This window comes from Lingula anatina, chromosome 1 (assembly GCF_051362555.1).
Source record: "Lingula anatina isolate TDL-2025a chromosome 1, LinAna3.0, whole genome shotgun sequence".
NCBI classification, from domain to species: Eukaryota; Metazoa; Brachiopoda; class Lingulata; order Lingulida; family Lingulidae; genus Lingula; species Lingula anatina.
Genome location: NC_141767.1, coordinates 58900748 through 58928423, shown reverse-complemented (window position 1 = coordinate 58928423; position 27676 = coordinate 58900748). Strand labels below are relative to the sequence as shown.

The 27676-nt window shown below is 35.3% G+C and overlaps 1 protein-coding gene across 1 annotated transcript in view; it reads left to right on the top strand.

Annotated features, from left to right (window-relative positions):
• Positions 1–27676, top strand: part of LOC106166381 (uncharacterized) — an 87994-nt gene that overhangs the window by 56267 nt on the left and 4051 nt on the right. The window contains exons 9-22 of the mRNA XM_013544921.2: positions 3693–3803; positions 7403–7519; positions 8249–8349; positions 9307–9418; positions 16693–16757; positions 19455–19646; positions 20488–20572; positions 22702–22779; positions 24761–24830; positions 25553–25726; positions 25999–26192; positions 26485–26646; positions 26845–26954; positions 27103–27455. Coding sequence (XP_013400375.2) covers positions 3693–3803; positions 7403–7519; positions 8249–8349; positions 9307–9418; positions 16693–16757; positions 19455–19646; positions 20488–20572; positions 22702–22779; positions 24761–24830; positions 25553–25726; positions 25999–26192; positions 26485–26646; positions 26845–26954; positions 27103–27455 — 1924 coding nt within the window. The remainder of the gene's footprint in view (positions 1–3692; positions 3804–7402; positions 7520–8248; positions 8350–9306; positions 9419–16692; positions 16758–19454; positions 19647–20487; positions 20573–22701; positions 22780–24760; positions 24831–25552; positions 25727–25998; positions 26193–26484; positions 26647–26844; positions 26955–27102; positions 27456–27676) is intronic.

Genomic DNA, 27676 nt, shown 5'->3' with positions numbered 1-27676 from the left:
AACACTTGCTTAGTGCCCCCTAGAGAGAAGAGACAGCTGAAAATAATCCTTATAAACTTGTCTTAAATTTAACTGGGTAATCACTTGGTTGATTACATGTGTTCCGGGGTGCCTTTGAAGGTGTTAATCCATGCTGTGGTTCTTAATGAACCAGTTAATTCCATTACAACTCCTTGGTCCGGGGTCAGGTTTAAAACACTATCAGCTTTGACTCCAGTCAGATGTGGAGATAATTGTGCAGAGGCAAGATCTTTGTAAAGAAGAGGAGTTTACAGGAGTATTCTGAAGTAATCAAATTGGATGTAGTTTTTATAAGATTCTACTTCTGTGATTGTTTTAAAACATTAAATTGCATGTATAAATGTTCATTCCAATGATAAGTCGATTGATGAGTTAAAAAAGATTATAATATAATAATAACAGAATTGCCCGTTATTAATCATTGATGTTTATTACCGTTCACCTTTTAAGGTATAGGTGTGCGTGGTTTACAGCTTCATGTTTTGAATATTAATATGCATGTTGTGTTATACAGGATGTATATATGTTCATTTCCTGACAGGTGATCAAGGGTCTCTGCATATCATGGTACACTTACTGACATATTATTTTCCCCAAGCTCTCAGGGTGTTGCTGGGGCCAATCTCAGGCTTGATCCGAGTTAGGTTTCTGATTTGTTAGGTCAGCAGCCATTAAGTCTCTGTCACATTTACCTGACAATAGAACCGGAATGTAGTAAACAATGCCAGAATGGGAGCACCAGCCTCCACTGTTATGTAACCAGGTACTTCACTAACCTAAGCTCAGGTTAGTTACATTCTCTCACTGTACTTGCTGGACACTAGTCATACTGAACTCTTAATACTGATCTTACTGGTCAAATTATTGATGCTATGGTTTTATGTATTCTGATGGATTTCATACCAAGGTAGGTGTAAAATAATAAATATATATATGTGGATTTGCTGGAAAGATTCATGTATTGGAGTAAGTTACATATGGTGATGATGATGTACTTAATCCTGCTAGGATAGGAGATAGGAACATATTATACAGTAGCTATAAACAGTCTGTCTGTAGTTGAGTCTGCTGTATTCTGACCCTGGTGAACATGACCTTCTTAGTTTATCCTTTTTTAAATGTTCACAAACCTTTATTTTTGAGGTCTGGTCTCATCTTTCTGAAGAGACTTTCATTATTTAGGTGCATGTACAGTGATCATTCCTTACATTTTGAAGGATGGAGAGGTATGTGATGTGATTTCTCTACCTCCAATTCTCTCTAATTCTATCTAACTTCACAGTAGAATCAGATCAAACCAGTATTGTATGAAATCTGAACAATTTGTTTTAGCTTGCCCAATTTTTCTTAGGTTCTGTTATCTCAGGTGTGTCATGTATGGAGAGATTCTTCCAGAGCTAATATCACAGGACCAGGTGAGCAGAATAGTCAACACAATGGTTGTGGTCTCATTTGTTGTCCAATTCTTTGGTATTGTTGAACAGTTATATACATTCAGCTGGGTCTCTGACCATACAGAGGAGGAGATATTTGAACAAGAAACTGATGAAAAGAAAAGATCACGTTTGACCCTCTGGGGTCAGGATCAGACATTGTTCTAGTTTTCCTCAATTTGCAAAGGAGAGTGAAATTAAAATTGTGTTGATGTTCTTGTCTGTGCTCTGGTACTTGTATTGTGGCTGAGTTTTTACGTGGCACTTTGTCCTCATAAGTCCACATCACATGTGGCAAACTTCCTACTGCCCTATGGACTGTGATATTTTACCAGTTAAGTGCTTTCTCTGACTTATTGAAAGTTTTATTGGTCAAAATTTCTGTGCACATATTTGCCCCAGCCCCAAGCCAATCTGATCTACAATCTCAACACAACTCTAGCTGCTGCAGGTGAGCTCTTTTGCAACTGAGAAACAAAGAAATAGCTGCCTTATAACTCGGTCAGAAGTTTATTCTTTTTTTTCTCTGGGGCAAGTTACTCTGAAGAAACAAAATTAGGTGCGAAAAAAAAATTTAGAGATAATATTACACCTAAGTGGGCTTCAATTCTTGTTGAAGTGTAATACAATGAGAGGTCCCTTCAACAGCAGTATTACTTGGGATGACCTTAGGAAGGCACTGAGGGGTTCACATGCAAGGGTCATCACTATTGTATGTGGAGGTTGAGTTTAAGTGGAGTCGTAAACCATTTATCAAGTCATCAATATCATTGCAATTGTATTGCCTATAGTTTTTTTTATTGTCACAAAAGTTGAGTTGAGGACATCATAGGAACAGAATCATGCAAAGAAAATTCTTGAATTGATTGCTATAACATTTTTTTTATAATGATTGGTTGCAAGGTTATTTCTAAGTAGAAGCTTTGCTCATTTATCATTTGAGCAATTTTGGTTAGTTTGAATTTCAAACAACATTCTTTGCCCCAGATATTTGGCAGATTTAGAGAGTTAAGTTTTTTAAAAAAAGTATTTGGATGTCCTTTGTGCTAATGTCGAGGTACCATGAGAAGACTCAGGTTTCAAGAACTTGAGTTATATTACATGTTGTTTAAGTATAACTTCAAAACCTAAAAATACCTACTTGCTCATTTTGCTGTCACTGGAAGTAGAAAGAAGACCCTTTTCATAAGGATGTCAAGGAATTCATTGTTTTAAGCAAGTATACTTTATTTTGTATCCTAGTTTTAATTATGGTAGAGTGACTAAGGTAAGCTTATAAAGATCGAGATGTATTCTAATGCCTCTACAAGAAATAACAGGATTGGCAATTTATTGTTATTTAAGACATGCAAGTTTAGGGGTTTAGATTTTATTTTCAATTGAGTTAAATCTGATAAAAATTAGACTAATACTGTTCAAGGTGAAATGTTTTATCATATGATCATCTTCCTTAATTTGCTGCTGGCCATCAAAGACCACAGCTTGGACAGGTGGCTAACATTGGGCATTTAACTATAAGTTGGTGTCTCATGGTGGTTTCTCTGAGCAGATATTTTGTTATCAAGATCATTTTTATTGGCAAGTAACACAAGGTTGCCTATCAGAAAATATATTCTAGCAAGAAGACCTGTCCATCTCTTTCTCTGATACGGTAGCTCTCTTGTAAAAGTTATAAAGGCACATCTCACCTTTTTTTATCCAATGCATGACATATATTACCTTTTAAACAGTTCTTAATAATTGGACTGATATAAGAGCTCCAACAACAGCAACACTAAGAGGATATGGCCAAGTAATGTTGTTACTCATGACCAGAACAATTGTCAGAGTTAAAACAAAGCTCTTATGTGACTATTAGATTTTATAAATGCTTCAGGATTTCACCCTGTCATAACCCATACGAAGTGCAGGTAGATATTTGTTTCATGTGGGGAGTAGGGGGCATGATGTGGTTGACCAAATAGGAAAGACACATGTATATTATTATACTCAATACAACCTATCTATTGTTTCATTGCTCTAATTGTATTATATATGAGATCTCTGGTGGTGCTCCATTTATATATTAAAATTAGGGGGGTAAAAAAGGTGTTGAAAACAAACAACCCGTTAACTTCAAAGAAAAGAGATAAGGAATTGATGCATGCAACACCTATCCACTTTAGATGCCAAACAACAGTATATTCATTATGGGATGAAAAATGTCAATTTCCAAAGAAATTTGTTTTGTAATTCTAGGTGCAGCGCATACCAGAATATGAACGCTACCTGAATGAATTGCTGGCTGAAATTGATGAGTCCCATCCTGACTTTGAGGACTTGATGAAGGCATCAGCTAGATTACAAAATGTAAGTAAAATATTTTGTTCTTTTGTAGTTATGTAATGTAGTGTGGATGTCATAAGATAGAGGAAGGCAATACCTCTTATTACTAGAATGAAATGTAGAATGGTAACAATGAAGGAGAAGAAAGCCTCTTTCCTCCTAGCAATTATTTATAAATATTTGAGTGACAGCAACTATGTATAGAAGAAAATTTCAAACACTGTTAACTCAGGAAATTTTAATTGGGATTCAGGATATGGATGATAGGGTAGTCGAAAATAAAAGGCAACACGCTTTATTTCAGTTGTTGAAAATAAGAGTAGGGAAAAATCTAAAAAATGAAGCTTAATAAATCATTTGAAGTATTTAACACCCCAATCTATGAATGACCAGTGACGTGTAGAAGTTATTAACACAAGCATTTTGAGTTCTGTTAAAGATTTGTTGCCAACAGAAAGAAACCGAGCATAGTTCTTGGTTGGACCAGGGAGACTAGTGCCCCTCCCATTTATGTGATAATTTATCACTATTATGAAGTGTAGCCCCTCACAACCAGAGTTTTGCTGAAGAACGATATAGTTCTTTTAGATTAACTGTGATGGTATTTGTTCACCACATAGGACCTCATTATCAAATAGTTACAATGATTTACTGATGTGAAGATTTATGAATTTAAGTTACTAAGGAGTTGAGATACAGAATGAAGAAAAATGTGATAACTTATTCTCCTTGCTTTAGTGGTTGACAGTTTTAAAGTTGAGATTTATATGATTGCAGCCTTTCTTTCAGATTGATCTTCAGTTGTTTGATAAAGGCTGCTTATAATGTGTTTAATGTTTTGTATACAGTATTTGTCAGTTTTTCTACATGTTTCTGAACAGTTCTTTGCCAATTAGCAGGAAAGAATGATTTCTGTCAATTAGCATAAAAGAATGATTTCCGCCAATTGGAGAAAAGAATGACTTTTACCAATCAGACTTTTATTTTTAAATATTTTCCTTACTTAAACAAGTAGTCATGATCACAGTATTAATAGTTTACATTGCATGTATCAGTAGATGATAGATACTGGGTGGGTCTTTTCATAAAATCCATTGTGTGTCATAGGGTAGATAACAATGTATGGCTCTTACTGGTATGTCCAACTTTCCTTTTAGAGTTGTTGTACAAGTCTGATAATAATGGGCATACTATTTTTTAGTATGCAGAGGCACGTTTGTCCTAGGGTTTAGTTAGCCTAAGTGGCTAATCATTGATCTTAACTAGGCCTGATGGACTTCAAATGCTGTCAACTTGGGGTCACTGTCAGCGGGCCAGCTTCAGGCTTCATTGCTGGGATCAAACAAATGCAAAGTTATTTACCAAAGTGTATTGTCAGAAATTTCTGGAAACAAAATCTATTCAGTCAGTAAAAAGATGCAAATTCTCTACATGCCCCCTCGTGATGTTATAAGTTGTAGTGAACTTATTACTTATTTTAAGTTTGTTTTTTAATGGAAGAGGTATTTCTCACCAGTGCATGACACAAGCAATTAAATGTGTAGTAACCCATCAGTTTTCAGTTTGATGAAATGCACTTGAAAGGCAAGGATGACATGCTGGAGCTCATCTTTATTCATGGGTGCCATGGGTCACTTCCTACCTTGTTTGCAGGCAGTAAAGGGACTCACACACAAATCAGTCTTCACACTGCTGGAAAAGGACCAGTTCAGGGCATGCGCCAGTCATACAGTGATTGGAATACTTTGAATGAATATTTCAGTGAGAGATGGGTGGATTGCTATTTCAGTGACATGAAAAGTGCAACAGTGTTCAACTTATTTGATCAGTTTTGGAAGCACTAATCATGGGAAGATGGTTGTATTCCTTTAAGAAGGAACACTTAGGGACTGACTTCAAACATTGATGACACTTGATTGACTGGACTGTCACACAGCATGTTGGAATACTTGAGTAATTAAATGATCTATAGTGGTTCAGTCCAGTTTCCTGCTGTTGTAATTTGTGATAGTGGGGATTTGTCAGGAGGAAGTTACTTTGAGGAAAAGTTACTGTCAGAGGTACCACACTGTATCATTGTCTCCTTAAAAATTGGAATTCAAATGATTGATCTAGGATAAGAAACCAAGCAGATCCTCACAGTAATGAAAGGAAATTTCAATGCCTGTGATAGACCAGGCATTAATTTGAGATACATCGGGGCAAAATCATTTTTCATTGCCAGGTATGAATCTGAAGTTTGTGGTCAGCTAAGTTTAAACTGGCTTGAAAATTACCTTAGGTGAAATTTTCTTGGTTGTGAACTTGTCATCTCATTGGTTCAAAACAATAGCTGAAGAAATTGAATGTCTCATAATGCCCTGATGGTCATTCTTTTGAGGTCACTTGTCGAAGTTGTTTTGACAATAATGGAAACTGAACTGAAGTCAGGAACTCAACTACAGTTTTTGGCATGTGCCATTGTCACATTACCATCATTCAAAAAGTACTGTCCACAAATTATAATATTTATTCCTCTTCAAAATTAGTATAAAATGAGGTGAAAAGATACATTTTTTGCTATGTTTAATAATTACGTCATGGACATGGTGGCGATAGGGAGTCACCTAGACGACCCTTTATGAGCATGTCGATCGCGAACCGCGTGTAGGTATGTATGAAGCACGGTTGGAAATGACGTAATTATTAAAGGTGGCTGGATTATAATATATATCTAAGACTTAAAAATGTAGTGTTGTTGAAAACTACCATTTGAACAAAGTTGCGGTATTCATAATGATAAGGTATGTAGTAAACATGGGTGGTCAGGATATATTATTCAGATACACATTTTAAATTATGGTAAATCTTAGAAGATTTCTTATATATGCTGTCACAAACAATGTTGGCATGGTTGCAATAATTTAGACAAGATGGCTTGTTGATAATCTAAAATATTTAAGAGTCATCTATCTAATACCTGCTGAAAGCTGGTTGGTAGTAATGATAGGAAAATATTTTCAACACTGACTGAAGACTTTTGGTATTAAAAATACCGCAGATTATTGTAGTGGGGGTGTATATTATATAATAAGTGATTCACTTTTGTATTGGTCACCCATAGTTAACTTCAACCTCATGGTATTTGGACAGTGGTCAGTGTCTGTCCACTCCTCTCAATGTAACCCTGAGGCAGATAGGTAGCTTGGGATTGGCACAACAATAGACAGGTAGCTGACACATGTACACAAACTGATCACTTCAACACATTGACAGTCAATGTTATTGTGACTTCTTGATGGATTATTCTGTTACATTTCACCCTACTGTTATTTATCTGGGGAGAGTTTTACCTGAGGGGGATAGTTAGTCTTGTCAGGTTGTGGTGAAGTCCCAAGAGCTGGCTTTAAACATAAGATTTTAACTGTATGTATTTTCTTTAGAGATAGACAGGTGCATGTATATGCTGTTTATGAAGAACTGGCTGTCTTTGTTGTAATATTAACAGTAACCTTTTACCAATATGAGCTAATGTTGCATGGAAAGTTTGAGCCTTCTTACTACAAAATAGTACATTGTGGAGATACCACAGTGGATTAACTCTTTAAATTTTGATGTTGAATTATTTTAAAATTTTTTTACAGATGGTGAAGGAGCGAGGTGAGGACCTGACAATGCTGGAAAAAGAATGCCAGGCTGAACGGGTACAGGAGCTTTTTCCTCACGATGATCTCCAGATCTGTGAGCATGAGAAGCAAAATGTATGTAGCTCTGAAATTAATTTTTTCATCTTCACAGAGAATTTTTTTGAGGAAGTCTTTCTTTTGTATAATTTCAACTTATTTATAAACATGCAGTCCAAAATTTATTGCCTTGCCATACACCATTTACATGGTAAATTCTTGGCTTAAGCCAAGGTGTCAACTAGGCATTGTGAAAAATTTTGATCCTATTTTTAGTAAACTTAAATTGACACTTGCTGTCCATAGACATTGTGATAAGGTCATTCTGTGTATAATTTGATGATTGCTAGAATCACAAGTTCCATTATCCTGACAATGAGGCCATTCTATTTTGTTGATGATTCAAAGGGAAGTACTAGCTTGTTTTATTTAATTCCAAGAACAAGTTAAAATTCTTTAAAAAAGTAAACATAATTCAGGTTAAAATTTCTCAGATGAACTTGTGCTACATTTTGTAACATAAAAATGAAGTAATATGTTACAAAATTAGAAAATGATATTGACAGTGATATATTTTGTTGTTATGCAGTGAAATATGCCATGTGATTTTAATGTGAATAGGATACCATAAACCTTCTGAAAACAGGATTTTGAAATGTGAATACTCATTTTTATGACACTGCAATGGTGAATAAAAAAAGTTAAGCAAGCACAAAAACATTTGACCATTAAAAAAAGTTTTCCTTCATTTCTCTCAATTAAAACAATTGATGATTACACTGATAATACTGATTCTCTTTTATTCAGAAACTTCAGCAGCGGCTACTGTCAAGGCGGAAGTCTGCTCCCAGTGCAGTGTTGCTTAAGACGCTAGGTGGAGGGCGATCTAAAAGCATTGCTGGCACAGGGTATGTTCAGTACAAAACTTTTGAGATCTATAAAGCTCCAACTTTTTGGATGTAGTTAAGAAACAGTTGGTTAATTTGGTAACTCTGTTTAGAAATCAGTAGCAGGTTCAATATGGTGATGTTTTATCCATAATCATGCAGCAATCTAAATGAGAAAATGTTTAATGGACAAGTGATTTTCCTTTGAATTGAGAAATAATATTTATTGTTCAATTTTTGCCAGTGTAACATGAAAATCTGACTCCCGTAGTAGAAACTTCATATTGAAAAAATGATTTCCCCATGAAATCTTGACTTCTAACACTTACCCTAACCCTAAACCTAACCAAAATATCAAATAAATAGCTTTTTCATAGGGGAGTCATTGGGTGATAAAATAGACATTTTTAATTTGCTTCTTTTCTCATGAAAATTTTCACCTTCAAACTAACAAAAAGTGCCAATGTAGCCTCCATTATGCATACTACAAGATATAAGTCATATGCTCAAATGAAATAAGATTTATGAAGTTTTGTGGGGGGAGGCAAAATTTCATGGGGGAGGAGTAAGATTTTCATTATGAAATTTTGTTTTACTTGCTATAAGAACCAAATGTGGCTGCAGCTTTTTTGGTCAGGTTTGGTCGCATGTCCTCAATCAACCTTGGGTTGAGGATATCTCTGCACAGGTCACTTCAGTATCTTCCCCTTCAAGCCAACATTTCCATGTCACAAACACTTTTGTCATTACTCCAACCTCCTATGTGTCCATGCACAAAGCATTGCTGCCATATTTTTGTTCCTGGAACTTTTCATGGATCACAACCTGATATTATTTCTTTATAGTCACAAAATTATATCTGTCATTATACCTCTGTTGCTATAGAAAATTTATGATTTTTGTGTCTTGCAAATTGTTATTGCCCAAAAATTGTAAGGGATGCTAATTTGCAGTTTTTTCTTCTTTTTTTAATCACAGAACCAACCTAGCATCCTTTATGCAGGAGCACAGCAGCGTGCGGGTTAGTCCCAATGTAAACAGCAATGTGAACAGATTGTATATTATGGAGGGATCTGTGCAATTGACAGCAGTAAGTAGCAAATAAAAGAACAATTAAATGAAATTTAAGAAATGCTATGATAAAATATGGTTCTTCCACGTCAAAGTTTTAACAATTTATTCATAAGATAAATTCTTTTTTACAAATATTGTCATTTGTGCATGCCTGAAAAAAGAAACTAAATGGAAAAAAATTGGGATTATTTTTGGCCTGTCAGTAAATTAAGTGTGACAGTCAACAGTAGGATGCAGGTTTTTTCTCACTGTGGTTTAAAAAAAGAAAACATAATGAAAGAAGGTGACAAATAAGCAAAAAGTTGGAAACGCAGTTTCCTGGTGAGATGTGTTGATTTTGTCACAAGAAAATTGCTTTAAGCAGTTTTTCCAGTAAGTTAGACAGTCACACTAAACCTGCAGAATGTCTAGACATGTATATTGTTTAAGGTAACCTAACATTAAAAAACTGCCATAAATCTGCCAGTAGTGTTTGCCAACTCCTAAGCATGCATATTTGATGCTGATGATGACAATTATGACAATACATTAAGCACAAGTACTGTAAAAGATAAACAGGCATATTACTAACACGATAAGCAGTGGAAAATGTGTGTGTGTGTGTGTGTGTGTGTGTGTGTGTGTGTGTGTGTGTGTGTGTGTGTGTGTGTGTGTGTGTGTGTGTGTGTGTGTGTGTGTGTGTGTGTGTTACATACAGAGGGAGATTTTAGTAAACATGATAGCAATGTTACAAATATGGAAACAACTGTTATCACAAGAGAAATATGATGTACCAAATGGGTAAAAAAAATGTCCTGAGTTAGTGCGAGTGCAAATAAGTGACTTTATGTTAGGCCAGGGGACAGTGCTGTCTACAATGTTCAAGGTATGTTTATCTCTGCCATATTGGGACAAGGTGAATCCTCTAAATGCTCACATTAATAAGTGCTCATTCCTGAAGGGGGTACTTTTCTTTACAAACATTATGATTTGCAAATTGATTTGTGGTTGTTATATCTCAGTCCACCCACAAGCATGGAAAACTAAGGAAATACTGTGATAGTGATTTTATATATGACTATCAGATAGAAATGATGACTGTGTTTTCCAAGGCTTATATTGCTCATACCGGAGACGCCTATAATCTTCAGTTTTGTCCATTCCCAGACTGGTGACCTTAACCTTCAACTAGGAAATATGCATTTGGTATCAAGAAGGAAAATTTTATTATCAGAAATGATTCTAAAATGTATATCCTGGTTGTCAGACTTTATGTTGATACAAAACAAATTATGTTGCAGGATGTAATCAACATTTATTTGAATTCAGTGAATTATTACACATAGTTAACACAGCAAATTTCTTGCAATTCATAACTGTCCCCCCCCCCCCTCCAAAAAAAAATTAATAAATAAGTAAAAAAAGCTAAGAAACTAATTCTGGTGAAAATATAAAAAGAAAGTGATAAAATCTAATATTGTTTGTAGAATTTTTATAATGTCAAACTAGTTGGACATACAAATGCAAGTGGGAGATAGAGATATCATTAAAAGTAAGTGTGTGAACAAAATCACCTGAAATAACTTAAAAATGTACTGTGTCTATACTGTCATGTGTTGGGAAGCCATCCGTTGTCCAATGTATTATCTTAGGTGGACCATTTCAGTTCTGGGACCATTGTCCAAATTATGTCATAATTTATGTCATGGTTAATGGGCAGTTTGCATGTGAAGGGACTGTCAAACCCAGGGTAGTCAACTGGTGCAGAGGACAGCCTCCTGTAAACTCATCAGCCATTGCTTTTTGGTGATTACGTAATGTTGTTTTATGCCAGCTGAAGGGCCCTTAATTAATAATGTGGTGCCTCAAATCGGTGTGGGTAAAACATGACATTTCCTATCCATATTCAGGGTCTTTATTCTTTATCAAAGGCTGTTGAAAATGGGTAGATGTATGTTCAGGGCAGTTTGTATGTGTTCAGAATGCAGGTCAAGAAGTCAGGGGTGGACAATGGACAATAAGTGATGGTTGCACCTCTGTAATCTGATCCCCAGCTCTGATGACACTTCCTAAGAATGGTAAGATAGGGGCTTGACTGCCCAAGCCTGACTGACTATCAGTTGCTTTTAATACTGGCTGGCCACTAAACATTCGTTACTGGTATTTTGTCATTTCAAAATTGTTCAGCCAATACCACTGACTGAGTGCAAAACCATTTACATCGGAAAATGAATCTGTACATTTTAGGTTTATATTTTGTTTTCATCCATTTTGTCAAATAAATTGGTGCAAACACATTTAAAATTTAAAGGTAATATATGTTAAATAATAGCCAAATGTTAATTTTACCCTTGGTCCTTATAAAGATTTAGGTAAGTCACTAAAATATGTAAGGTTGAGTTTTTGGTTTATCATGTTGGAGTCCAAATTACATGTACAACTAAGACAAAATACTGAAGATTTATTGTAAAATTAATAGAAGAAAATGCATATGTAGTTGACAGTCATGATACAGACTGTCAGAATGTCTTTTTCACTTTCTTGATAAAGATTAGCATTTTGATGACAGCTATCAGTTTATACCCTTTTGGGTGTTGAGTGGACCTAACACCACAATGGTACATACAAGATAATGTCTGAGTGGACAAGATTAGATAGAACTGACATCTAGAGGGTGGTCAGTTGATGTAGCTGTCTGGCTGCATTGAGTGCTGTGTGCAGTCAGTCCTGATATCACGTGCAGTGAAAAGGAAGAAACGTGTTTTAGTCTCTTTCCAATGTTAAGGTACTGGAGTTCATGACATCAGACCCTGGCTAGAATGAATAAACTGTCACACAAATGTCTTGGTCCGGGAAGGGACAAAATCTCTCCCGACTAGAGAAATTCACTTCTTGTCACAATAGTACCAGTTTGTATGCAGTAAGTGACTTGTTTGTGTTAGGCAGAGTTAAAGAATGGACATGATGATGTCTTCAAGAAAAAAATGTCATTAATCATAAGGCATATCCCTTCCAAGTACTTGCTGATGGTGTTATTTAATCTACAAATGTCCCTCTTTCCCACCTGAATAGAACTGTTGACCTAGTAGAACACATGGGAGCACATACCTTGTAAATTACCAAATTAACACCAGTTACCTGCTGATTTTGTCACTTTGCTTAATTGGACACTAGAAAACCCACAAGGTAATCTTAAAAATTGTGATTATTACATCAGAAAGGTAGAGTTTGAAAGCACTTTCTCTCAGTAAAACCCAGCCCTGTTGAAGGTTATCTGGGTAAAGAGTTATGTAATGACATTGGAAAGGGGTCTCTCCCAATTTTAGCTTCTTGTTAAGTGCAAGACCATGGGACAAAAGGAAACTTTGCACCAAGTAAGGTGAGCAAGCAGGTGACCATTGTTTAGCTGCTTTAATTTGTTGGCCCATTCAGGACCTGGTTTAACAGTCCCCAAAATGTTAGTAACCCAATGCGTAGATATTGACAGTGGGGTAAGAGACCAGATAGGAGCTGCTGCTACTCTTCTGAAATTTAATCAGGAATTGCTCCACCTTTTAGGACTGAAGGAAATAAAAAAAGGCAGTGATTTGAGGACATAAGGTCAGTGGAATTTGAGTAGTGACCAGGTGTACTATCATAAAATGGCATAAATTTAATATTTATTTGATTTGTTCTTGTCCAGAAATTGTAACAAGGGGCCACTTGACACTTGTGGCTGTTAGAGAGGTAACACTGTACAATGATATCCCACCTGTCCTTGAGAAGATCATAAAACATGTGATGTTAATGTGTGAACCCATCCAGGGTTCTCAGCAAGTAAGACACATTTTAGGGTTCTATGCCTTCATAAAAATTTATAACATCAGGACTAGTTTTGGACATTCGTTTTGAATGTGAGTTCTAAATTTGTAAGATGCATAGTGAACCTATAATCATGGATTCTATCTATCTCATATATGTGCCTAAAATTTTATTCGACTCTGAATAGTATTTGCTCTGTTTGATATCAGAATCAACTTATGTTACTGAATGAATTTCAAGTCTTTTTTCATTAGCCCCCCTCCTGTTACAGTTACGTTTTACAATCAGTATTCTGTCAGGTAAAAAAAAAATTTCCAAAGTAGAACAAATTAGGCCACACTTTTTTATTTTTATGGATGACATCCTCTGGGGACCCATAAATCGGCGCGAGCGGGCGAAAAAAAAAAAAAAAAAAACAGTCAAAAAAAAAAAAAAAAACTGCTTAAGAAAAGTTATGTTTTCAGTACACAGCTGGAAACACTAATTTACCACAGAAACACGTATCAAACTAACAACATGTCTTTATCCATGCTCTCAAAATATAAAAGCACTGTGAATAGGGCCTACTTCGTAGAAAGGTAAAAAGTCATGAATATATATGTGCTGCATATTACCAAATCTATTTCAGGTTATTTCATGCATTCTGTTGGTATAGCAATCAATAAAACAAATATCAAATAAACAGCGTGTCTTTATTTGTACTCTCAGAAAATTTAAGCATTGTGAACACTTCACAAAATTGTTAAAAAATGAAGCAAAGATAGGCCTATGCTTCCTACTACCAAATCTAAAAAAGGTAATTTCGGTCGATGCCATTTTGTCTACTTCGACTCACACGTAGCAGCCAACTATCGGGTGGCCTGTCTGACCTTCAGTCCACCAAATACCACGACGCTCTTGTCGACCCTTTTTTCGCTACAAAAAAAACCTGGTAAGCCTATGTGCTGTTTTGGACAGAATGTCACTGAAATTTTCCGGGCGATGATCGCTGGCCAGAATGTCACTGAAATTTTCCGGGCGATGATCGCTGGCCGCGGCCAGCCTTTCGTATAATTGTAAAAATGTGATATCTCCATGTCCAATATTAATGGCAAACCAATCCAAAACGACGGCCCCCGTTCTCTTTATGACTTTATTGTCGTGTATTTTGAAATTAATGCTAGAGATGAATTTGACGGCAAAGCGGCCATATTTCCACGTGGTGATAATACGCATGCGCAGAAAGCTCATTTTCCGCACTCGGAACTACTCGGATATCTCCGCAGTCGACAATGACAGCATGGAGCTTGCGGAATTAGCCGAGGATTGCCGATTGCATTTTCCGGCAAATTCAATAACGACGTTTGCGACAACCGACTTCCTTGGGGGGGGGGGGATTTTTTTTTTTTTTTTTTTTTGGAGAACGGACGAAAATCGGTGTGCGCGCAGGATGTCATCCATAAAATTAAAAAAGTGTGGCCTTATTCCCAAATTGTATTCATCTGAGAAGTTTTATTGTTTTCACAGTCCTGTTTATCCTAGATCTTGACTTTTTTCCTCATAACATCAAAGAAAACCACAGGTATCTCAAGGATGTAAGGTGAAGCACTGACACATGACTAGGGAGTACAATTGACCCTCTTCAATCCATTATTTATTTCTTCTAAAACTAAAATAGGGAAACTGCACTTTGTTGGGTTGCATTTTTGTACTTTTCTATTTGTTTGTAAAGAAATAAAATAAGAATATTCCCCAAGGTTTTTATGGTGGACGAAAAGATGAATGATAAGGTAAAACATTCCTGAATATTTACCTTTTGATAACATTGAGGATTAGAGAAACTTCTCCGATTCAAAGTTAATGTACCTGTTAGATAACAAGTCATTTCTGAATTGCCCCTATGGATGTCTTTAAAAGTTAGCTTGCATAATATCTGTCATTTTATCTGGATAAAAGTGACTCTCTACATACTTTTGACTGAAAATGTTATAAAAGGTACCATTTGCTATCTCACTCAAATTACATGGATTAGAGACAGGAATTTATTAGAAATCTAGAGACCTTCTTGAGACTTGATTAAAAGAGACTATACAGATCCTTTTCAGCCACTTATTGAATTGTAATCCCCCAAGGATGAATGATTGAAATTGTGATAAGAAAAAGTTGCTAGTTTATCTAACTGAACTAGTATTTTACATAAAATCGAGCTCCATTTCAATAAGGTTTATCAAAGGTTTTTTGTCTCTACTGACAATTCAGAAACAATGAATTTGTTTAGGGGTAAGATATTTTACAAAATGTGCATGATGCCATAATAGTAAATCTGTGCCTGTTAGTCCTAATGTTTGTCTACAGTGGACCACTCCTGAAAGAAATCTTCCTTTTAGAGTGTGTCACGCACGCAGAGGATCCATTACCATTGCGAAAATATAAAGTTACCTTTTAAAAAGACATTGGGCCCATGCTTGGCAGCTTCTAACTGGTACATAAACTATCATTAGCCAATAAACAAACCATTGGCCAATACAGTAGAGATGTATTGACAGTGGTGACGCAGGTAGGCAATTTTTAGCAATTCGGAATCAAGAGCTGGTATACGTCAGATGAAAGTTGCAAGAGAGTGTTCAAAAGGATAGATCTGTACTTTCTAGGTAATTGTGTTCTGAAAAGGTAAATTATTTTAAAATTAAGATTTTTTTCTTCATACACATCAGTGGATATTTTTTAAGTATTCAAGTTGTTTTCTGTTCATCATCATGATTATCAGCATACTTTAATTTTATGTTCAATTTTTTGCAATGACTACAATAGTAATTTTTCCTTATGATATTCAAACCAATACTTTCTACGTATGGTATTTACAATTCAGATCACTAATTGTGGTTGATCATCTCATCCACTTGGCAGAGTAAGATGTCAAAGTATGTTACCAGAGGAAGAACATTGCATATTAAATGAAACTCAACAATCAGCTTCCTGTTCATTTGTTTCCACTCCTTGCTCTCAAAGTCAGATGATATTCCAGTTAAGCATCAAATCTGTTTTAGTGTGGATATGATTTCGTTTAGTTTCTCGTTTTTTGATGAGGGGTTATAGATGCTTGCTTATGAATACTATATAAAGTATGTGAGGAGCCTACGGCAGCCAGGAGGAGTGGAGAGGTGTTTTATTGCTCGTAAACTCTAAATAGCCTGTAATCACGGATGAGCATCATACAAATGTCACTGCTTTTTACGTGGATTCAAACATCTGAAGTATTGAGCGCTTTCAATAACGCCTAGAAAGGAGTAATGATGTCAGCTATATTTTCTCAATTTTTACATAAAAGTGATGATTATGGATCAGAGTGATCACAATTAGGTGTGAAGACTGAAAGGTTAGTTGATTGGTAGGTGAGGTTTAAACAGCTTACATAAAGTCCATTGCAGATGTCAGTTTCAGGAGAAATGTGATATTGATTATGAATTCAAAATGATAATTTTTGTTGGTGTCAGTTGTAAATTTATTAATTGTTGCTTCTTATTTTTGCAGGGTGTACAAAACCAAGAACGCTACCTCTTTTTATTCAACGACCTACTTCTGATCGCCAAACAAAAGTGAGTATAATTTTTCAATCTATAAATATGATGCAACTCGGTTTGTTTTAAGTAGTAAAGAGGAACAGTAGTGTTCATTTACACTTTCTATGCATTTTTTTTTTATGAAACACAAAACACAAAAATTGGGTGCAATCCTAGCTCATCCCCAGTGAAACTTGTTATTGAATAACATGGGATGAAATCTGGCCAATTCTCTAGGCATATCATGTAGATAATACCAAGCAGAGACGGACCCATATTATTCCAGTATGCATATCAGTGACAATGCTGACACTTGGTTACAGTCTTGTTGCCCCAGGCAGGACCTTACCTAGATGAGAGACCCTGGAACTTTATTCTGCACATTCAAAAAATGTCCTTAATACAGAATCTTGAAGTTAATTTCAGAATGTAAATTTGATTACCATGTTGTATGACTCATTTTTGGGTAAGGTTCTCTGGGTTGAATTGATTTTTTTAACTGAAGACATAAATTTTAGGTTATGTCTTTGTCTTACTATGTAAATGTCTTCTTGTGCTTTTAAATTTTAAAATGGGGCTTTATTAAAATGATCCCAGTAAACTTTCATAGCCAAGAGAGTAAACTAGTCCTTTGTCTTATTCTAAAGATAACCTGATACATGTATAAATATTATTTGTTAGAGACAGGGAATGAAGGAAAAAACTGTTGTTAAAATTGGTTTCATTCTGTTGTAAAACCCATAATGGGCATTCTCTTAGAGTTCTCTCTGTCCTCTAAGCAACAACTAGCAAGTTGGACTAACAAGGTTAACTTTCAATGCATAAGGTTAATGTCTTTATCCCACTTTGCAACTGATAAGGGACATGCAAACTTGTCTGAACATAGGTCTTCAAAAAGACATTGAGGTTTGTTTTTCTTTTAGAAGATTATCCTTTCTTTATGATAAAATTTGGCAGGAGGGGCTGCTTAATGTTTATGATTGCTAGTATAAGATGATATTTATTAAGATATTTCTCAGTGATTTGTGTGTTCTGTTTTTTAAGAACAAGTTTGTTTCTTCATCAGACAAATTTACATATGAGGTGCCTTGTAGTTGAAATTCCAAATGATCTTTGTGTGCTGTTGAGTTAAGCATTGAAATCAGCAGGACAAACCCTACACCATTGAATTTATAATTCCAAGCATCAGCACACAGATTGTCAAGCAGGTTGATGTACCTGTAGGCAATATACCTGTAGTAAACAATATGTAAAGCTTTGATTAAACATCACCGGATTATTCAGACCTATGAATGCAATACCAATGTTCTTGCAATGAGGATATTCAGATTTTCTTAAAGTGTTTTCATATCAAGTTGAATTTCATTTTACTTATTTGTCCAATTTCTTTGTGTTTTTCTGAATGTGTTTATAAATACCAAAGATAATTTTAAATATACCCTTGGCTGCTCAACTCAAACAGTTTCTTTGTCAAAGTATTTGAGGGGAGGGGAGTTGTACATTTTTTTAAAAACCAAGGTAACAAACCAGCAAACAAACCACAGGTAACAAACACAGCAAGTATTGGTGGAACTGTCTCATTATTTGCTGAACTTTCGTGTAATGTGTTCTTTTACAACTAAACAAGCCCTTTGTGACATGCAGTGCCTTCATTTCTTGTCAACAGTCTGTGTTCCTATTTTGAAACTGGTCCTTACTCTTTCACTTGTTTGACTCCAATCTCAGGAGCACAATTTGAATTACAAATCTAGTGATATCAGATGAAGGGGAATATTGGCCATGTCAGATAGCAATCTCCCTGCAAATTTAAGGAAGACTATACAAACACTAATGTACAGTGTTGTGATCAGTCTTGCATGTTAATAGCGTATTGCCTTCTCTGTTGTCCCTGACTGTAGTTTGTGGTATATAGCATAGATGAGATTGGTTTGGTAATCAGTACTATGTGACTACGCATGGACAGAATTGTGGGGCAGAAACGGAAGCTTTTTTTATAGTCAGTTAAGGTTTTTTTTTGTTTTGTTCTGTTTTGTTTTGTTTTGTTTTAACTTTAAATTTGTTTTTTACTTTTGCATATTTGGGTTTTTTGCTTGTTGATACAATGAACATTAACATGAAAATTATGAGGATGCTTAGGTTTCAGTGTTTTGTTTACTAATAGAGACCAAGTTACAGTAAGTAAATTCGGGATAATAAATTTTTATCTAAAAAGATGAAAACAAGAGAACTTTCCTGTTTATCTAGGAGTCAACTATTCCATAGGGTAGAGAACATTGTTTCATAACCTGTGGCACTGCCAACCAGATGTACAAATCGTAATGATTTTTTTTTTCAAATCCACAATGAGTTCTATAAGGTCTGGACCTTTACGCTAATTTATGATAAATGTGTACAGCTGACATTGTGAGCATTTACTTCATGGATGAACAAGGGAGGAATGCAAATGATGAAATCGATCTTTTTTGTGGTTTCATTTTTTAGTACCAGATTCACCATGTGATGTCTGATCTATCTAGCTCTGCTATTGTATTGTTGGTCTTATCAAAAAGTGCATTATGCTTCCAGTACAGTGCCAACTCGCATGTGCCACAGTGAGAGATCTCCAGAGTTTTATCTGTGGTCTACAGTATGTACTGTGGTCAGAAGTTGGCATCATGACATTGGCAGAGATATCATCACATTGACCTCTTTCTTTCTTTTTATCACAATGTTACATGATATTTCATTTTCCAGATCCAATATAGCATTCAAACTCAAGCATAGGGTGCGTGTTTGTGAAATGTGGACGGCCACATGTATAGAAGATGCTTGTGAAATCACGAAGCCTCATGATAGATCCTTCGTCATGGGCTGGCCAACAACAAATTTTGTAGCAACCTTCAGCACGCCAGAAGCAAAGGAAAACTGGTTGGAGAAATTGAAAAAGTGAGTGCTTTTATTTGTTGCATTCTTCTGTTACCATAGCAACTGCTGCGAGTTATTTAAGTTTTTGATGGCTAAGGACTGATTTATTTACTTGTGTATTTTCATATGTTGTAGCAACTGAGATCTTATTTACCTTCCTAAACAAAACTTGGTCTAATCTCCAGCTGTTCTAGCTATTTTAATTGGTAGTGATATACAAGTGTTGTGGCCAGGTGCTTGTGACCAGTGTGTACCAGGGAACTTTGGGGTCCCATCACACAAAACATTGTAACATGACTCATTGACTGTGTGGGCTGGGATACTCCCATCTTTCTCTGTTTCTGTCTACACAAACTGACCAGTTCAATTTGACAGGGCAGTGAAACTTTATTGTGTCATTTAATTTGATGGGCGACCATCAAAAATGAAAATGATGGCATTTCAAGTACTCAGTGATTCACATTAGAATGATCAGTTAAAAGTCTTTAGTATGTAATATTACATCATTGTCTGTGTTAATATTATGTGTCTGTGTTAATATGAAGTCTTGTGGCCTTCATGGCCCTATTTGTACCATAAATGAAGTCATCAGTGTCACATATTGAGAAAGGCAGTGACATAGGAGTTTGAATTTGAGTTAGCATGATATGCTTGAATGATCAAATAGCAAATAACAGGGAAAAACTGACTATTTGAATTGAAATTGAAATGAGCAAATGCTTCTTAGAAAAGTATATAACCATCTGTTGATTGAAAAAATACTTTTAGTCATAAAACAGATTCAATATACCATTTACAACTAGTATATTTATTTGAAAAAGTATATTGGGAAGTTTTGATGGAAGTATTCTTTACATTTTAGGCAAATTGAAGAGGAAAAAGCCAAGGAACAACCTAAGAGCATTGTCTTGAAAGTTGTAAACAAGGACATGGATAATTGTCAGCATGTAAGTTTATGTAAATTTTCTTTTACTTAATACAGAAGTTGTACTGAAATTCATAGACAAAACAAGCTGGCTGAAAAATGTGCAAAAGTAGATATGCACAGAGATATGAAATGACTAAAGGCAGATTGCTTTATGATTATCCTCCTGTCCTTGGTAACCAAGGGTTTATCCCACCATATTTCACAGTCTGATGAATTGCTGATTAAATCTTTTATAACATCTCCCAATTTGACATTAGCATCAGCGTAATGCCAAAAGATGCTTAATTACATTATCCCACTTTTCAATTTCAGTTGTCTGAGTGTTAATTGAAATTTATCACTACCTGTATAGCCTAGTTATAATATGTTCTAAGTTTGGTCAAGAAAAATTGCCCTTTCCCCTTCAGAGACAACCAACTTTCTCATCTGTCATTTTAGATGAGAATACCAGAAAAAAAGAAAGAGTCGTGTAGTAAATTTTCTAACCTATTATTTTTATATCACATCATTATATTGTTCACTAGAATAGAGGGAAACACAGTTGTAACTTGACAAATTTTTTAATAAGATGAATGTTACTTACGAATGTTTTGTTTAAATTCTCTTTCAACTACCAATGCATAGTTTTTTAGAGCTGTAAGTATACCTTTGAAATGAGAATTTTCAAAAATAGTACTTTCATCAATTATGGCTCAAACTAGTAATTAGCCAAGGCATTTATAGTTTAAGCATACTATATATTGTTATAGAATTCACAACTTGCACTGAATATAGTCATATAAGATATAGCCGGCAACATCAAGGAAGACACCTGTGGTAACTTTGAATGCCTTGATTAAAAAAGAGTTTGTGGCCCTATAACGACAGGGATCATTCTGTTGAATAGACCATCACGTCAACAGAGAGGCAACTTAGTGAGTGTAAATATTGTGAACTTGGCAGTGGGAGGGATGAATGAGGCATAAATGGGAAATACACATAAACACCCTAAGTCCGGTGTAGTTTATGAATAAACCAAATACCAGTAGGTAACCTCAAGGGTCAACATGTTAAAGAACCGAGAAATACTCTGCTTGTGTGCATTCGTGCTAAGTTTGTTGTTGTGGCGCAGTAACAAGATCATTAGTGATTTTCAATGAATCCATTAAATACCCAAACTGAACAAAAGAACTCAGATGTTATGGTCACTTTATGAGTATGGAAAGAGTTCATTTGCAGTAGCTCAATTTTTTCTGCTTAATTAACTAGAGTGCTAGGTAATATTGGAACTTCAAAGCAGGGCTAGTCTTTCTAATATTGCTTGCACAAAATTCCAATAATCCGAAAGTTGTGAAAATATTTACCAATATGTTTTGTGTGGTTTAACAATGAAGATCAGAGACCCTGATATATTGATTTAAGAGAAAAATGAGCAAATCATATGGCCGAATTCATATGTAAAGGGATTAATTGGGCGATTTTGATTAATTGAGGTGATTGATATTTGATTCTATTCTTATTTTCCACCAGACCAATATTCATTGATATTAAATCTTTTCAGTAAATTGTTGCTTTGCTTAATAAGCTTCGATTTTTATTTACCTTAATTGGATATTGATGTTGTGAAGAGGAAAATTACTGGGCACAGTCTGCATTTTAGATAAAGATTTTGTTCAGTAAACACTAAGCTCCTTAAAATGAGAGAATTTTGACAACTGACCAAACTGGGTCGATCATGGCACCTCGAACAAAATCTCCTGACAATCTCTACACTCAGGTATGATTAACTTAAAATAGAGGACAAAGTTTTGTTTTTTCATGACTTATCTACAGTAATTACAGGTAAGATAACAGCAGCAGTATGTGTGGTTAGAAAAAGAAAGGGGAATCATGTCACACTGCTGTGGTGTAATTTGAATTTGACATTCCAGCATGATAATTTATTGAATGGATGATGACACATGGGGCGTGTGGGCTCAAAAAGAGAGCAACACACAATTTGATGAATTGGTATTGAGAGTGAGTGAGCCATAGCCAAGTTGACTCCACTCACATCACAAGACAGTACAGCTGAGACAGGGGAAGGTGGTTGGTTGTAGCGGTTGATACTTTGTCTTTGAGGAATGTATTCTGACAAATAGCCTGATGGTGCTGTTTTCTGTGTTTCAGACCAAGAACATCACAGTGTCCAACACTGATTCGGTCAAGGAATGCGTCAAGATGTGTGTGGATCAATTTGAAATAAAGGTAAGACAATTTTATCCATATTAGTAATATTTTGTCTCTCTGCTGCTGCTGTTGATGTTTATTGTTTTGTGAGATCAGTCTTGATGACCAGAAGAAAAACATTATTTATTTGGTTTATTTATTTTTTTCTTTGGACAAAAGAGGAGTTTTGAAAAAAGGTAAATAAACACAGTGATATTGTTGATCAAAAGACTATTGTGATGGGTAGATCTAAAATAAGAAACCTACGTTTGAAAATGAATATGGACTTGGACAAGATACTGTTGATGTTGTAACAGGGCACCACAACACCACTATAGTTAGAGAAACCAGTCTTTTATTCAATGATCGATGGCTTGAGCTGTGATGAAATAATAGTATCACCAACAGAATAAGCCTTCTCATGTTAACAGGAAGGTCCCATATTTCTAACCTCAAGGTGTTTGTGTTTAAACATGATACTGTCCCCTCAAAATTGGCTAATAAACCTGGCATAATGGGACTCATAGTATTTGAAGAATATTATTTAGACAATTATTTGGAGACAGATGGATATTGAATCTTCAGGTTATAAGTGTTTGTTGCAATTTGGTTAGCCTGTTTGCTGGACAAAGTCATTTTTTTTTAGCAATTCCAATATCCTTTGTATTTTAAAGAGAAAACAATGGTTGTAAGTTGACAGATGTGTCATGACGTATATAAGGTATATTGAGACTTAAAATGTCAGCTTAGGCAAGGATACTTTATCCTTAGATGCATTTCTGTGACAATAGAAAATTTTAGTTGCAGGTACCAACATTTCGTAATCATAGTTAAATAGATTGAAGTTTATCTTTAATACCTAACAAAGTGTTAAGTGGGCCTGGAGACTGTATCATATGTTGGTCCATTTTTACTTTGCCTAGCAGAGAAGAGGTTGGGTCAGGGTGTGACAGGCTGGAATTTGGGGGCAGACATGGGGATTGGTAAATCTCAAATAATAATATTGGTCAATTCATATATGAATTGTGATTACAGGAGATAAAGTCAACAACTGCATGAACAGAAATGTAATTAATTTTGAACTGGCCCCCCCTTAATGTAGACAGATAAGATAAATTAGACATGTAGTAGTCAACAGTGGCATTCTGTGTAGAGGTGATGGAAGTATATTGTAGTGGAAGCTATGCCAGGATTATTATTTTCAAGCAAAGCAAAATTACAATAATATTCAAAGATTGGTTAAGATTATGGGGGGTTCAAATTCATCATGACCAGTAAAAACAAAAACATCCAGACCCTTGAAAAAGTTGGTAGTTACATAATTTTACAGGGCAAACGTGATAAACCAGTGGACTAGTTACCCTGCAAATTTGCACCATATTTCCCTATGAAACAAAACATTGATTTGAAGTATTAGCTTAGTGAGGATATCTGTAAAATCCATGTCTCTATTAGCAAGTTTTCATCCATAAAACGATGTTCTAAATAGTAATCAATGGGGTCAAGTGTTCTGGTGAAGCTAGGACAAAAGGCCTTAAGTCAGCCTAATCTTCATGTGCGTTATATCAGACAATGGAAGGAACTAACATGGGACTGGTAGGCAGACCCTCAAATGGATATTGGAATCCAATAAATGGGAGCTCCACTGGGCTAGGTTATTGTTATCTGTGGGGCGTGACTTGAAAATAGCAAGGCTGGGGTGCACTTATTCACACCAAGTTAATTACCACGTTTGCCTGGGTATTATTTCTAGGATTAACAGGATATTTAATGGAGATTTTTATTTAATTGTAATTGCAGAATAAACTAATGTAAAATTTGAATTTATTTTCTGTACTCTGTATTCCACCAAGCATTGCTGTTTTATTTATCTCTCTTTACATGGCGTGTGAAGGGTTTGAAGATTTTCTTCCTTTGTGGAGATTTGATGTGAGGCTTTTCACGCCACTAAAAATCTATTAATTTGTATTAAATCAACAAGATAAGGCAGCTCTAAGAATTCTGCAATTCAATTTTTTAGGATGGAGAACCATCAGACTATCACATATGGGTGGTTTCAGGCAAAGAAGACTCCCCCTATCCATTGATAGGTAAGTTGGTCTGTAGTTCTGCCATATAATTGATGTCCTTCATAGTGACATTGGAGATCAGGTCACTGACCTAATCATGGTCTTGGTTGTAAAAGCATAATCTGTGTCCCTTCCACATGTGTAATTACATTTCATGTTTTTGTAAAGTTTTTCTATTTGTTGAATTTTTCCTTAAATAATGACATGTGTATGTTGTTAGCTTTTTGGGTGTCATCTTGCCATGATTTGGGGAGCAGTAGGCAAATGACTTGGTCTTGAATGTCTGGCAGGACAGCCACCGATGGCATAAATCAGAAGTAAAAACCGAATTTTCGTGACATTAATGAATTCTTAACAGACTCATTAGGTCGTCTTTTGTACAGAATTTCAGAGGAAACAAACACTTGAGACTGCTTTTAGAGCAGTTTACGTCTGTTAAGGTTACATGACATCTTGTTATTTACTGTAAGCTTGTTGAACACATCAGGAGTCCATGCTTTTTCTTGACACAGGATAGTCTGATTGATGTTATTTATTGCCAGTATTTGTGCACTGTTTGAAGGATTTTTTTGTTTGTATTTCTTTCTGATGGGAGATTTGACATCCAACCTCGAGATCAGTGTTTTTTATGCCCTAAGTTTGAGAAAAAACCAATGCATGAAAGTAACTAATACAATGGCTGTCTGCCAGATAAGATTTAGAAGGCAAACTTTAAGAAAGCTTTATTTCATTCTTTCCTGCAGGGCATGAACAGCCATATTCTATCCAGATGAGCCATTTAAGGGATGCAGCTGGAATCAGTGGCTCAGAACCCTTACCAGCAAACTTTGAAGCAGACTCGGAGAACCTGCCACCTTCAGCTCGCTGTAATTTTGTTTTGAGACATTCAAAGAAAAAGCCAAAGAGCTCCAGTTTTGGTAATTAGACTGAATTTTTTCTTTAAAGATAATGTTCAATTTATTAATAATAATATATTCACTGAAATTGCAAGGTTGAAGTTGCACAGTGTAAAAGATAACATTTATTCTTAAATGATAATTATAATTAAAGACAGATAAGAGTTGAAATGATAAAATTGGATCACATTTGCACTGAAATTCATTTTTTGCTGTTTTAATGTATGGAAGACTTAGGTATGTATTCATTTCTCAGCTACTCACCTGTGATGAAATCTGTATTGTATTTGCAGAGGAAAGCAGTAGAACACTGAAATTGAAGAAATCTATGAAGCGTTCTCCAATTATAACTTTCTTCAAGAAGGCCACAAAACAGCAAGACCAAGCATCACAGAACAACAATGTATCTCCCAGTTTGGGCACACTGTTTGGCCTGCAGTTGTGCTCACTGTGTGGAGAAGAAGAAATCTTGCCAAAACCTGTTATGGTAAGAGTTGCAATTCTCTTTTTCTATGTAGGAAATATATCCTTCCTCCCCCCCCCCCCCCCCCCAAAAAAAAAATAAATAAATAAATAAATAAATAAATAAAATAAAACTGGGAATATTATAAATATAAAGGAATATAAATAAAAAGTAATGAGCTTTTTTGTTTTCTTTGTGTTGATAAAGATATATGGATTTGTAAACTTTATCACACCAAATTGAGACATAAAAAATGCAAAATGAATCATTTGATATATGGAAGAATTCTGAATGAATAAAATCTTGTTACCCTCAGGACATGTTGCAGAACCTGTTCCAGTTTGGTCCATACATTACTGGAATATTTCGCAAGTCTGCAAATGCAAGAGCAGTGAAGGAATTGAAGAATAAATTTGACTCAGGACTGGAGGTGTCACTGGATGATACCACAGTGCTTGTTGTTGGTGCTACTTTTAAAGTAAGTTGTGGCAATAAGGTCATCATATTTTACGTCAAGTGTCTACCCCCATGAGCTATTGTCTGTCATTTTATTTTAAAATGATTTTAATTAACCTTGACACACAATTTGCTTCTAATATTTTAAGTGTACTGCTTTTAAATCTTTAAATGTGATTGTTTGTATTAGCTGTTAACATGTCCATTGTATTTACTATAGGAATTCTTACGAAGCCTGCCTGACTGTCTATTACAATGTGATATGTTTGATGACTGGACACAGACAAATGGGATTCAAGAAAAAGAAGAAAGGACAGAAAAAGTAAAAAAGTAAGTTTTTAATTTGTAAAATAATTTTTGACAATTATATCAGTACACCATATTAATACACCTGTCTAAACCAATTTTCAATTTTTAAGCAGTTTTTATAGAATGGCCAAGATTTATGGTGATTATGGAATTTTTTTTTTCTTTTTAGACTTTTAGAAACATTGCCAAAGTGCAACTTGCATCTTCTTCGACACTTCATGTGCATATTATACCACATAGACAAGAAATCCGAAGAAAATAGTATGAATGCCTACAACTTAGCGGTTTGTGTTGGGCCTAGTTTACTGTGGCCACACTTAACTGCAGGAACCACAGTCCATGCTCAAGCTTCCAAATCGGTGCCAATTTTTATCCAGTTTTTGATTGAAAACTGTCAGGAAGTTTTTGGTAAAGACATTGTTACACTGTTGGGTGAACCTGTAGAGCAAAAAGTACGACAGGACTCCAGCACTGACTCTGACAGCATGCACAGTTTGCTGAGTATAGCAGAAAGTGGAGGAGGTGAGTATATTGGTCTTTAGCACCACAATTTTGGAAGGAAATTACATACATTACATTGCATCATAAGAACAATTTAATTTCACCAAGCAATTTTTTTAAACATGTTAAAATAAACTTTTGAGGATATATTATTTGAAATTGATGTGTCACAAGCTTTCTGGGAACATTTATGAATATGTAGGTACATCCGTTAATTTGTTACCAGTTTGTTTAATTACCAG